Consider the following 14,555-nt stretch of genomic DNA (forward strand, 5'->3'; position numbering starts at 1 on the left):
CAAGGAAGTGAAATCTGAAACAAGGAGAAATTAAACACGAAGCCTTCACTTTTCAGGCCGAGTCCTGTTCTGTCCAACAGCCTTGGCATGCCAGGGACCTGGATGAAAATGTGCTTAGGACACTCACACTTAACTTTAAAGTTTAAAATTTCTTTGACATTTTTCACCCCACACGAAAAAGCATGTTTCTTCTTAAAAGGAAAGGAAAGGCAAAAGCTACATCTTACTGGTGCTCCTTGAACTCCTTAAAAAAAATCTTTGAAAAAGAACAGCAGCCAGAAGAAAGACTACCGAACCTGGGATGTTTCTTAGGCTGCAGCAAACACGACACTGGATTCTGGCATCAAGATCAGCAACTGGGTGGACGGACCAGAGCACAGAGTTCGAAACAAACTAGCCCGAGAGGGAAGGCAGATTTCCACCAGAGCTCCTTCAGCAGAGGGAGAACAATCTTTCAACAAATGAGTCTGGAACCACTGGATGCCTGTTTGCAGGAGGAAGAATGAAAGCTTTGATAGATGCCTCATAGCATCTTAAAGAAACAAACTGAGGGGCATCTGGGTGGTTCAGTTGGTAAAATGTCTGCTTCCGCTCAGGTCAGGATCCCAGAGTCTTGGGACCGAGCCCTGCTTCGGGCTCCCTGCTCAGCACCGAGTCTGCTTCTCTTCTCTCTCAGGCTCTGCCTGCTTGTGCTCTCTTTCTCTCTCACGTGCTTTCTTTCTCTAATAAATAAATAAAATCTTCAAAAAGAGAGAGAGAAGCCCAGCCAGACTTGGAGAAAATATCTGCAAACCACACACCTGATAAAGGATATGAATTCACAATTTATGAAGAACTCTCAAAATTCAGTAAGAAAACAAAACAACCCAATAAAAAAATGGGCTAAGATTTGAACAGATGCTTTACAAAAGATACAGGAATGGCATGGAAGATGAAAAGATGCCCAAGGTCATCAGTCATTAGGAAATGCAAATTAAATCCCCAGTGAGATCTTAATATGCATGTATTTGAAGGGCTAAAAACAAAACAAAACAAAACAAACAATACCAGATGCTGGCAAAGATATGAAGGAACTGGAGGTCTCAAACTCCACAAGCAGTTCTACCACTTTGGAAAAGTTTGGCAGTTTCATTAAAAAAAAAAAAAAAAAAAATAGGGGCACGTTGCTGGCTCAGTTTAGCATTTGCCTTCGGCTCAGGTCATGGTCGTGGGGTCCGGGGATCGAATCCTGTGTTGGGCTCTTTGCCCCGCAGGGAGCCTGCTTTCCCTCTCCCTCCGCCTACTGCTCCCCCTGCTTGTGCTCTCTCTCTTAATCTCAAATAAATTAAATCTTTTAAAACAAAACCAAAAAACAACCAAGAAAATAAACTAAAAAAAAAAAAAAAAAAACCTACCATGTAATCATTCTACTCCTGTGTATTCACCTAAGAAAAATGAAAGTGTATGTCCGTATACACACCTGTATTGAAGAGTCATATAAGCTTTTGTTGTGATAGCCTCAAATTAGAAACACTAAAATGTCCCCAACATACGAATGGCTGAGCACATCGAGTTATACTCATGCCATGGAACACTATTTAGGAATAAAAACAGATAAGCCACTGATACATACAATGACAAGTAATGATCTTTACAATAACCATGCTTAATGACAGAAGCCAGGCCCAGTAAAAGGACGCACTGCACGACTCTATACAAAATTTTAAGAAAACACAAACTCGTCTGGAACAACAGAAAGGAAGAGAGTAGTTGCCTGGGCATGTGCAGGCAGGAGGGAGGGAGATCGGGCAGGAAAGTGGAAAGGGTGGGTGGAGAAAATCACAAGTGGGCACACGAGGAAACTTGTGGGGGTGACAGAGACTCACCATCACGACTGAGGTCATGGCTTTAGAAGTGAACGCAGGTCAACATTCACCAAATTAATCATGCTAAATATGCTCCGTTTTTGTAAGTCAATTACACCTCAAAATAAAGCTGTTATAAGACCTAAAATTGATATCCTGTATGGATTATGTTGTTAAAGCTTTGGGGAAAGTCTTTTCTTTCAACCCAGAAAAGGTTGATTCAAGTCCCCGAGCAGCATTCACAATGAGCTGGCTTTGTATGCGTACGGTGCCCCTGTGGGAAAACAAAACAACACACCCATAAATTCTTCCTTTTACAAAAGGAGAATGACAGGGGCTCATCCATTCAGATCCTGCAAGCCCAGTTCTGATGCGATCTGTTTCCCCGAAGCCTTTCCTTATCACTCAAGTAGAAAGTGATCATTCCCTCCTGTGAATCACTGTAACACTTAAGTTAATTTTCAGATATTAGTTGAGTGCATTTCTCCAACCACCCATCGCACGTTTATTAAATGATGCATCTAGGCCAGACACTGGCTTGGGGCTGGGAATACGGAAGTGAGGCGGGCACAGCTCTCCCCCTGGAAGAGCCTCATAGTCTACCAGCAAAAGACCTGAAGTGACAGTAACACACGATAACACTTGTTTCCACAAACATATGAAAGTACAACAGGGACCCAGAGAAAGAAATTTACGTTGTCAGACACATGGTCTTGCATCTCAGTGACGTGCTTCCCTCCAGACTAACACCCCCCAAAAGTAAGGGACCATGACTGACTCACTCGAGTCACCCACCGAATCACCCAGCACAACACCCGGCCCGCGGGGGTTCACGTTCGTATAATTCCTTGAGTGAATGGAAATTTCCCTTCCCAGGCAACCACTCTGACTAGAAGGCAGGGCCACCATGTTGCCCACTCCGCAATGGAGTCCCAACCTTTATCCATTTTGCCGACCAAAGCAAGTCAATTGACTCTGGGTTCCCCCAAACCCCAAAGGAAGAGCTGATACCCATTCTGCCGGTGAAGAAAACAGGAAGGAGGTAGGGGTGCGCTGGGGTGGGGGGGCGCTCGCTCAGCAGAGTCCGGGACACCAGAGGGACGCGGGTGAGTCGAGGTCCCGCGGTGGGTGCGAGGGGGACCCTGGCGCTCGGGACTGTGACCCCCAGATATTCCTCTGCCCAGGGGGCACACATCTAACCTCTGAGGAATCCTACCGGTCTCCTGAAGGCAACTTCTAGGGATTATACGTGTGACTTTCTGCGTTCTCAGATCACAAACCCTTTATCTGCACTCAGTTTCTGAAGGCGCAGAGGTGAACAGATAGGCAATTATAAAATTTCAGTCAAGATAAAACTAACACGAGCTGGAAAAGTCTCAAATGACCACCAAACGATGAGGACTAAACACCAAGCAGAAATCCTCCTTCATTTCTAGACAGTGCGATCGAGCCTCAGAAGCATTTCCCTCTCAGCCTGAACGATAACGTGGATGTGCTTCTTGTACTTACATGTATAGAAACAGCAGGTCCAGAAGGGAAAAGCAGCAGAAATTTAGTTGAATTTATCTGGCCCCACCAGCCCGACAGCTCCAGGGGCCAGCAGGCGGGGAACGGGGCTCTTACCTGTAGATGGGGTCCTGCATCACCAGCATCTTGCTCTCATCCCACGTCCACTCCTTTTTCTGCAATAAAAGAAGCTGTAAATGAATAAGTTAGGCTTGTCCTTCGCTACAGAACCAGGGCACACGTAAGCTACTAATCGTTACGCAAACACATGCCTCCGCTCCTGGCCTGACTTTTGAGAGGCCTGGGGCTAAGGGTTCCAAAGGACAAGTGGGAGATGTCCTGTCTAGTCTGGGCAGCTTCCTCGAGCACTTTAAGGAGAGTGTCCCTCCGGGACACAGAGGGCAGGTGGGAGCCAAGGCTGCCACCCCTCCGAGGACCACAAGTGGACTCCAAAGCAAAATTTCACGGAGAGATCACCAAGGGGAGAAAAAGAGACTACACGTCACTCCAGAGGAGTGGGAGCAGGAGGAGGAACACAGCGGAGAAGGAGGCAGAGCTGTGGGAAAGCCAGCTGCCAGCCCCCTCCTTAGAGGGGAGCTGGGGGCACCCACGCCTGGAGAGGTTACTGGTACACTGTAGCTACCCAAGAGGACAGTCCTGCTGCCCGTGAACCTAACTGTGAGTGCCAAGGAGACCCCAGGGCAACTGGGTGTGAGGACAAGGCCAGAGGGTTCAGGGCTGTCCTGGAAACCCCAGGTGCTTGACGAAGTGAGAAGCACCCCCGGGCGTTGAAGAAGCACCAGGACAGCAGCCGCCGCGCCCTCCCAGGCCCCCTCCACCCCCCACCACCAGGTGCAGGGACAGGGACCCCTGCCGCACTTCCACTGGCCTTGGCCACAGAGGTAGGGCTGTCCAGGACAACCGGGAAGAACACGCTCTTCCCTCCATGAAAGAGGGTCAAGCAGAGTGAAGGCAAGAAAGCCTTTGTGGACTCCATGGCTGTTTCACGAGTGCTCTCTGCACCCAGGGTGGTGGCCCTCCAAGCACCGGTGTGGGAAGACAGGCCTCCGCCAGGGCCCGGGGGAGTCCCTGTTTAGGCCCTTCAGAGACATGAAGCAGTATGTGTCCAGCAGCTTTGCTCACACACAACCCCGGACGCGCCCAGCAGACAGCACCGCCTGCACGGGCCACTTCCTCCCCGAAGTCTGAGTCAATCCTAATCCGGCCCACAGAGGTGGCCTGTCGACGGGCTTACAAGCATTCAACACCGACGCTGTCTCAGAAAAGAAAACTCTGCTTCAAGAACTAGTTTTTCAAAAAAATTGCCTTCCTGGAATGGCCCTGCTCGGCCGTGCGAGATGTTCATGTACAAACGGCCCATTCAGCACACACACCGACAAAGGAGCCTGCGTCTTTTTCGCAACAAGATCGCTCCAGATGTAGACATACAGCCAGGCCAGGCCCTCTTCTTCATACAACATCATCCCCAGCTTAGCAGAGTCCTCACCAGACCGGGCTTCTAGACTTCTCGCTACCTTAGCTGACCTTGTCTATACCCACACCATTTGCCAGTGTCCCCCTCAAAACCTGGTCCTCTGGCCGGAATCCCTTACTGATTCATAGGGGGTCAGGTTGGCAGAGACCCGTCCATTTCTGCATTCCAGGGCTGATACTCTTAGCCCAGCAAGGACTAGTGGGTCGTATTTCCAGCAGCCCTACTGGCACACACGGGGCTTCCACTGCAATACCGAGATTTTTCCAAGGCAAAGTGACTCATCATTTGGATGCCTGTGTTAAACATGCAGTAGAAATGTTCACCCTGGGAGTCCTTTGAACAGCAAAACAGATTTCAAACGTGGCTTGATTTGGGGCAACTTGTAATACAAATACTAAATAATTAGACATTATTATTAAATCACATTTCTATTTATGGGCACGTATTCCTGCCCAGTCTTAATTCAGTTCAGTTAGCAGCGTGTGGAGAGAGAGAGAGCACCTCCCTCGCTGGTGAGCCCGTTCACCTGGACTGTATTTCAGCAGTTGTAGGTTTCAGTGCTATTATTTCCATTTGGGTCTTCTTTCTTCTCTTCCTACTGAGCCTTCCTACTTCTTCTGTGTCAAGAGTGTAACTGCTCATGGAAGGATCTTTGTGACGGCGCCCTAACATCCTTGTCAGATGATTCCAACACCTGTCATCTCAGTAGTGCAATCTCTTGACTCTCTTTTTACGCATTTGAGATTTTCCCCATTTCTGGTAGAGAAGTGTTTTTCGAGCGAAACCTCAACATTTCAGAAAATACTTTTAGAAGGGATACCCGGCACCCCTAGAGGATATCTTGACCAAAGAATAAACAACTTTCCACCTACTTATTTTCCTTTTCTGAAAATTGCATTAAAATCTGGTCCAATCCCTTCATAGATTTTGCAGGAATCCTTGCATATGTCCATTAAATTGATGAAGGGATCAGAAAATTACCAAGATAAGTCAAAGGACCTGGGGCAAAGTCTACGCTTCAATATCCCTTCCAGGCCATCATCTTTCAAATAAGACCCTGAGCCGTGCAGAGACCACAGCATGGTGTCCCCCTCGTGTACAGCCTGGTCAAGATGAGAGCTAAGTTCTGATTCATAAACCAGTGACCATTCTCCGGTACAAGTGAGCATCAGTGCGGGACCGTAAACCTCATCCCTCAGAGGGAAGCCCAGCGGACCTAAGGAACAATGTCTTCTCTCTTGCTCTGAAACCATTTCACAGACCTCCTCTTTTTCAAATGTTCCAGAGGAAAAAAAAACAAAGACGACACACACGAATCGCCCCCTTCTCACTTTTCTACACAGAAATAAATATTCTTTGAAGGAAAACATTTTAGGAAAAATAATGTTCTTAATAAGAGAAGGAAAACAGGAAGAGAGACGAATGACCTACCGCCGCGCTGCGGTTAGGCCTCAAAGTTGGCTTCAACCATGGGACAGCGACATTAGTAATGAAGGCCACCTACAGCCAGACTTAGTTTCACTGGCTCCAGAAGCTCACATAGCTCCCGCTTCTCCCTGAAACCATTCCTTGTTTCAATGATTAGAAATAAAGATCTTGGGAGTCCTGGAAGCTGCATGAGGAAATTTTCAGTGTTGCTACCACTGTCCTGAATGGGCTACCGTCCTCGAGACGGACCCGGGAATGACGACATTTCAAGTCCAGATGGGAGTGCAGTGGAGAAGCAGGGAGAAGACAGGAGGGAAGGAGAGGGTGCACACACGAGCTGTCAGCCCCCGGCTGAGGCAGAGGGCACCTCACAGCCACGTTGACTGCTAACAGGTCGACCAGCAGGGCGGAACGAGCTGGTCCTCAGCCTCCTTCAGCCCGAGGTCCAGGCTCAGGCGGGGCCTCCCCAGCACCACGGAGAGTCCGCGTGGTAACGGTGAGGCCGCTCAGCGAGGCCCGGGGAGATGGAGACGGACCCCCTCACTGGCTCCGCAGACAGAAAGGAAGGGGAGAGGACAGGCAGCGCCGCGGGGTCCCGTCCAGCCGCTGCCAGACTCCCACTCTGTACGTGCAGAATCACGTCCCTCTGCACCTGCCCAGGACGCTCATAGCATCGTTGAGCCTTCAGGAGGCCTCTGAACTAGAGCTTACCAGCCTGTCTCTCTGTCTCTCCTTCTCTCACGTCTCCTCCCTTCCTATGAATTCCTCACGCCAAGGTAATTTAAAAAATCAACACCAATAGAGCAGCTTAACTTGAAGGAAGGCTCTGCGTCACATTACTGCCTTGTCAAAACTTCCTGCAGAGAGAACGCTGAATGTGCCCCAAGACCTCCAATTACAGGGGGTAAGACCACGGGTCCCGCCTGGGGCATTCTGAACCCCACCATCAGTGTGGTGAAGGACCTGCTTCGGGGACACCCCCAGCTAAGGAGTGTGCAGGGACGCCCAGGGCAGGCCCATCCCTGGCAGCCATGGGAGGCCCTGGGCACCTGGCTTTGGCTCCAGGACTCCCTGACAGCCTTGCCACAGCTTCCTCAGAGCACACCGCCGTCCAAGAGACTGTCTCCCACCTTCTCTCCTGCCCCGCTCTCTCCTTCACCTGGAAACAGCCCCACACTGAACTGTGAGCCCCCCGGCCTCGCCCAGGGCCTCCCCACCTTCTCGAACAGGCACTAAATCCCGCCTTGGCTTTTGGTTTTTGGAGGACCTAGAATAACACAAAGTGAGAAAGAAAAGATATGGGCAAGTCATTTTTAGCTGCTTCCTTTTCTATTCTCACAAAAAAATTCTCCAGCGCATACAGAAGAAAAGTCTTCCTTTCATTTAATAACGTTTCTACAATACTTCCTTCATGTTTTCAGCATTGATCACAACCTTAAAAGATACATACTAAGGCTCAGAGACATTACTACCCCCCGCCAAGTTCACCTAGCACGGTGGTAATGAAACCCAACTCGTACACCTCCATGCCCCACATTCTCCCTGCCACTCCAAGTGATATAATCAGAGAAAGTCAGTCTCCACCACCTGCAAATGGTAAAGGGCTCGCAGACCACGAAATGGGGGAAGCGTGTCCTTTACCTAATGAGTGCAAATGGCCAGTCCTCCAGGGAAAGTTACAGCCATTCTGACATTCCAAAAATCTGCCGGCAGGGAATAGGATGTGGGAACTGGGTCAGAGACAGGACTGCCCGGAACAGTGCCAAGAACAGGAGAGAGAGTTGGGATCATTATCCTAGCTGTCCTGTCTCCTCGTAGAGCCCGGAAATGGATAAGGCATCTTTGAAGCTCTTCCCCAGGAACCCAAAACTGGAGGATGAAATTGTATTGGCACTGACTCCCTAGACACATCAAAAGTCTGTAAGCTTTATCATTATTCATGCTCCTGGAAGCAGTGGAGACTTCTTAAAAAACAAAACACAACACAACCTTGCAAGGGCCTTATTAACTCAGTTTGACAAGTTCTCCATGTTTCCAGACAGAACAGGATTAGTCTGAAAATAGAGCAATCCCTCATCTTCACACATCACCTAGGGATACAGGTAACACATTTCAAAACCGCAGTGTTCATAAATCCTCACACGATGTACATAATTCCTAATGTGCGTGCTTTAAAATGAGCAGACGGTAAAGGGGGCCCAGAAACATGACATGGTAGGAAAAAAACTGGACCAAGTTTGGTCCTGGCTCCATCAGTATCTGTGTGAGTGACCCTGGGACAGTCACGGGACCTCTCCTGTCCTCCATTACCAAAACCCAACCAACCATGGGAGCAGACTCAATTGTTCCTGAAGTTCTTTCTCCTGAATCCTGGTTCTACCATTCTTCCTGCCACTTTTCTTATGCAATTGGGTTTGACGTCTATGTTTCCACAATAACTAAAGCTACTCTTTGGGCAGGAAACTAGCTCTCCTGCGATGTGCTATCCCAGTGACAGAGTAAGGCTAGAAGTTAAAGACCTTGGGTTGATGAGGCATTTCCTATAGAGAAGCTTTTCTCTGAGCAGCCTGAAGAGATGAGTGGACACACGGCAGCACAGTGGTGGGAAGAACCTACTTATCTGAGGGAGAGAGACCCGATTCAGACCTTAACGTCAACTTCTGATGGGATGTGAGGTCTTGGGCAAGTTGTTCAATCTTCTTTCACAAAACGAGCCCAAGGACGGTACCTACATCACAGAGTGGTTATGACCAATTAATAAGCATACAGAACATCAAACGGGCCCAGCAAATGGCAGGTGTTCCAGACCAGCGTTAGCTCCTATTTTTAGCTGTTCTCATTACCATCATTCCATGGACCAAACTCTCATGAGTTTGGTCCCTCTGTCCTTCTAACTTCCCAAACAGATGAAACAGAATTAGAGAGAAGACAGGGTCCCTGCCCCTAAAGGCTTAGTCCATGGGGGAAAAGAGATAAATAACTCTAATGCACATCTGTGGGAGCTGTAATAGACCCACGTGTGCAGATAATGCCATTAAAAATAATTCTGCTGGAAAGGGTCAATGTCTAATACCCTTTTGGATCCTACTCAGTTCCTTGAACAGGGTAGACACACAATGAGAACGAAGGAGCCTTTGTAGGATGTTAGGAGAGCCTTAGGAGATCCCAACCCAGTTACTGGAATACAAGAGTTATCATATGAAACTGAGGCCTTTCAGATCCTTTCATAGAAAAACCCTTTGGATGAAGTTCAAGACTAATCTTTCTTATTCGGAAGCCCACTCCCTAGCAAATAGCACTGTAGTGGGACTCCAGGGTTATAATAAATGATCATTATTATATACACAGCAAGGCTAATTACTTGGGTCTGGCTGGGAGTTGAAGAAAACGAACTGACTGGGAGCTGACAAAGCCCCTTAATAGTGGGGTTCACAACACAAATCTCAACCAAGAGTCCATGGAAATTGAGATTCATTACCTGCTGGCATCAGTTCAAGATGACAGCATTTTTAGATGCTTGTTAACATAACCGAAAAGGTCTATTTTACATCTCAGTGAGAGATGATCATAAAATATCTGGCTATGGTCTGTCCTGGAATCAGGCCCCTGAGCAGGTCCGGCTGAGAGCACCACTGAAGTGAACGACTCCCATTGAGGCCTTCCGGAGCTTGGGAAAGGCTCTCCTTGTGTCTTCAAATGGGCAAATGGACAAGAGCAGAAAAGAGGGAGGGAATGTGAGAGCCACAAGTATCAAACGAGACTTCATTTGATCCAGCTGCTAAGTACTCAGTTCTTCCCGATTTGAGGACATCATCACAAATCATGCTCACTCATCCAGTGAGCCAACAACCACAATAATTGAAAACACACCACACGGCCAGGTCCCCGAGTAAGTGCTGGGCTTACCACAATGGCCCCGTCCTTAAGAAATTCTTGGGAGGGCAGGGAATCCTTAAAAACATGCCTTCTCTGCAATCCCTACCCCCACCCCAGCAGAAAGCATCCCACTATTCACCAAGCATAGACAGGCAAGCAGGTCCCAGCCCGCCCCAGAGAATCAGGAGGCAACAGTGCACAAACCCACTTGGCCTCTAGGGTCTGCTTTGTTTCTAGCCCAGGGGGCTCTCAGGACTTACATAAGGACAGGTGACCCACACGCCCAAGCAGCACAGAGCATCCCGGTGGGCGAGGTGAAAGTGATCACCTGATCCAACTCTTTTTTTTTTAAAGATTTTATTTATTTCAAAGACAGAGATCACAAGTTGGCAGAGAGGCAGACAGAAAGAGAGGGGGAAGCAAGCTCCCCACTGAGTAGAGAGCCCAATGTGGGGCTGGATCTCAGGACCCTGAGATCATGACCTGAGCAGAAGGCAGAGGTCAACCCACTGAGCCATCCAGGTGCCCCCGGATCCAACTCTTGATAGTGAAGCTCAGAGAGGCAAAATAACCTGCCTATGACCCCACAGCCAGGTAGGGAAGAGCCAGGACGAGGACCCAGGTCTTCTCTTCTTAGCAAAGGGCTCCCTCCAGCATGCACACTAATCTGGGGAAAGTCAATGTGTTTGCAGGCGGAGGGGACAAGTCAACATTTTGACCATAGAGGGCAGCCCAGACACTGAGGAATCTGTTAAGAATGTCAGGCTGGACCTCTACTGTGCCCATGGCTCATTATCAGCTGTGACCTTTCTACACCCTCAGCCACTGGGCAAGAGTTCTAGTTCTTAACCTTGATGAGGATGGCCGTCAGACATCTGCAGACTGTTCCATTTCCTTGGAGACAAGCGTGGCACGTCTGCACTCGGCCTCTCTCCATTCTCTACACAGAGACAGAGAGGCAGACGGCGAGGTGGCGTGAGCTCTCAAATATCAGGGACCGGCCACGAGGGAACCAAACGACACAGAGGCTGACCACTGTGACTGTGCACCCAGCTTCCCAGGTGACATAACTGAACGCTGTGCTTACAGGCTCTATCCAAATCACAAGCACGCCCAAAACAACCAGGCAGGGGTAGAGAAAACAAGACGGGAAGCATCCCTTTCCCAAGCCTGGCATCAAAAGAATCAGACTGGGGAAAGACCTGTTAGATCACCTCTTGTCTAGGCCAGCTGGAGAGGGAACCCACACTAGCAATTAGCAGGGATGGAGTTTCAAAATGAGTCACAAGGTCCCACGGGCCCCCTGGGGAAGACGCTTCTCCAGCTTAGCTCTCATTACTCAGTAGAAGGAAGCTGGCTTCTCTGCCAGGTCCTCAGCACACAGGTGTCCTTACAGGGGGTGTGATCTTGGGCAAAAATATTTACGGCTCTTCAACATGAGTTTCCTCATCTGCAGATTGCGGATGATGCTGTGGCTTAGGGTACCTGACGCAGGCAGGACCCCAGGAGATGGGGAGTAAGACTGCCCCCTAAGGGCAAAGCACAAAGTGCCATCATCGTGGACCAAATCAGAGGTCTACTAAGTCACCCGCAGAGACAGAATAGGCCCCACGACAGCCGACCGTGAGATGGAAGCCACCCGACAGACGATGTCAGCTGGAAGTGCGAGCTCAGCAGGGTAGTGGGGAGGGGCAGGGACGGTGAGCCGGGAAGCTACACAAGTCGGTGACGAAGGGGACTCTGGCAGAGCGTGTCAAACAGACCCTGGGAAGCATGGGCCCAACAAGGTCCCTACGAACATCCAAGGGACCCATTTATCGTGGAACCAGGGGTCAGGAAACATTCCTGCCGCACGATTAGTGGACCTACTCCATTTCTCCCTTCCATGCTCACCAAACCATGTCTAACCACATGCCTTCCCACATCACTTGCCTCAGAGAAAACGTGCTTTTCGGGCCCGTCAGGCTAACGGGAGTATCTGGCCTGGCCAACCGTTCTGTGTCTCAAAGTGAATAAAGGAACTGTTGGTCAAGTCTGCACGCGGGCCTCTCTGGAGCTCTGCCAGGGTTAAGTCTTGGACTCTGGAAGGCCGATCGCTCAGTACCCGGCCGGGGAGCCGCTGAGTGAGGACACGTGAGAGTGGCTGATTTCCCGAGGGGACTGGGTGCTGTGGAAGCTGACCGCGTGTCCCCAAGCCCTTCCCAGGAGGTCTGATGCAGAGACACATGCAACGGGCGTGGAAGCATCTTGTAATCTGGAAAGTGCCCCCACACCACAACCACTACTTCATCAGATAGGACACGAGGGCCCTCAGCCACCGGCCCCCTGCCACACAAAGGGCTGAGTAAAGCTCCCTGACACACGAGACCAGAGCCTGCCTGGGACTCAGGCTGCCTGAGTCACGAGCCAGGGTGCGCGGGCCCGTGTTTTTTCCTGAGGGCACCTCTCGCTTTTAAACTCACATGGCCATCATCACCCGTGATTTATTTCACTGGCTTCAGCAACTCACCTGCCCAGGGACCCTTAAGAGGACGATGTTCCAAAGACTGCCCCACGGTTAAGCACTGCGTGCGCACACGTGCGGTGGGGGAGGGGCAGAAAAATGCCCCTCCCCACCCCCCACTGCCGACCGAGAACAAGATGGGGACTCTGGCCACGCTGTGGAGGTTTATCAAGGCAAAAACTTTTCAGAAGAGATTACAAATTCCCTACTGCTTGTAAATTTTTAAAGAGCTCTTTACGAACGGTATTATCATATTCTATTTTTTTCCTGTATAATTCCAGCCTCATAGCCATAACTCTTTCTAGAACCTCCCCTAAAGATACTTAGGGCGCATAAGAGAACAAGCTTTGCTTTAATACATAGCAGACCTTTGTAAACGTCCATTTGTTGAGAGAAAAAACGGCGACCTACGGAAGCAGAGCAGCCCCCGCCGTGGAGTGCTGTCCGGTCCTACCCTGGCCCATGTTTTCGCGAGGAGGACACGGAGCAGATTCACATCCTCGGACCAGCAAGATGACCCCCCTTCCACGTCTCTCTCAACTATCTGGTTCTCCCAGTTTATGTCGCCTGTGACTACATACTCGTCTTCACCTTCTAGAGCCCCGACCCTCAGGGTCTACCTGAATTAACGGCATCTTGGGTTCAGAACCAAAAGCAGCTTGTGGGGTCTCTACACTACAATGTCCCTGTGTGAGGGTGCCGCCATCGGACGTGTAAAACAAGGCCATCCTGAATCCAAAAGATACCAGCAGAGTGAAGAAACAGAGAAACAAAAGGACTCCTCCTATATCCTCAATCTCACAAAGCCCCTTTCTGCTTCTTTCTGGAAACATACACTCTCCCCTCTGCCAATACGTACATCTAGCTTTTCCCAGAGGTTAACATCATTCTCCCACGACACGCACAAGTAGCACAAACACAGCCACACATTTAAGCGACATTTGCCCCCTCTCTTGTGTCACCCCCACTCAGAGGAATGCCCCCCAAATGGCTCCATCCCCCGCCCCCTCCCCACCTTGGCTACAGCCCAGGCTTCCTGCACACGGAACAACAGCCGTGGTTGGGTCTTGAGGGACTATTCCGAGAGACGGGCTGAAGCAGCAGCAACAGGACAACACAGTGGGGCTGGGGGACGGAGGGTGATTCGGGACAGAAGGCGACAACTGCTAAGGAAGCCTCCCCATCCACCCTCCTGCCGAACCCTCTGACTCGTCATCCCGTTGAATTTCAAGTACTTCCTGAGATCAAGACTCCAAGGTCCAGGTGACAAAGCGTAAGGATGGCAGGAGGTGGAGCCCTGCTTGCCCACAGGACGCCAGGACATGGAGCCGCTGGGCTGTGGAGAGCACCGGCCTCCACCTCTTCTGCTGCAACCGTGGCCTCTCAACACAGTGGCTGCCCTGAGCAAGACCATTCACCAGACGAGGAAGAATTCTGTCCAGGGAGCGGCCTAGCAAAGACAAGGCATCCCATGCCCACCTTCCCTGCCCCCCTCCTCACTAGTTTCTGGGTCAGAGCCCCTTACCTTCTTCTTCTTCTTCAGAATCACTTTCACTCCATCCACCGAAACCATAATGCTCACCTTCTTCTTCTTGATGTTCTTGGCTTTGAACTCATACTGCAGAGGGAGGAGAGAAAGAAGCAGAGTCCAGTTAGGTCAACGTACCTGCAAGGTCCCAACTAGCTCACGCCCCAGAAGGTGGCCACAGGCGGATTCTCAGGGGATGTAAAGGCAGGTGGGTGTCTCGGGGTCAGTACCTGGCCACCAGGGATGACCGTGAGATGGGGTAATCCATCCTAACGAGCTGAAGACAGAGCCCGCCTTCAAAACATCATCGGAAACCCAGAACCTTCCCTCAAAAACTCATTCTGATGTTCGACAACCTCCACTGACAGGTTTTTC

The 14,555-nt window shown here is 50.1% G+C and overlaps 1 protein-coding gene across 4 annotated transcripts in view; it reads right to left on the reverse strand.

The window, feature by feature from the left end:
• Positions 1 to 14,555, reverse strand: part of LOC309850364 (carboxyl-terminal PDZ ligand of neuronal nitric oxide synthase protein-like) — a 264,278-nt gene that overhangs the window by 61,360 nt on the left and 188,363 nt on the right. For 2 of the 4 annotated variants that reach the window (XM_082704194.1, XM_082704196.1), the window contains 2 exons: positions 14,178 to 14,270; positions 3,468 to 3,526 (listed from right to left, as the gene is read on the reverse strand). In XM_082704194.1, coding sequence (XP_082560320.1) covers positions 3,468 to 3,526; positions 14,178 to 14,270 — 152 coding nt within the window. Of the gene's footprint in view, positions 1 to 3,467; positions 3,542 to 14,177; positions 14,271 to 14,555 lie in introns of all 4 variants that reach the window. The other 2 variants (XM_082704193.1, XM_082704195.1) reach the window with 1 other exon arrangement.

This window comes from Mustela nivalis, assembly GCF_964662115.1.
Source record: "Mustela nivalis genome assembly, chromosome: 16".
Classification (NCBI taxonomy): Eukaryota; Metazoa; Chordata; class Mammalia; order Carnivora; family Mustelidae; genus Mustela; species Mustela nivalis.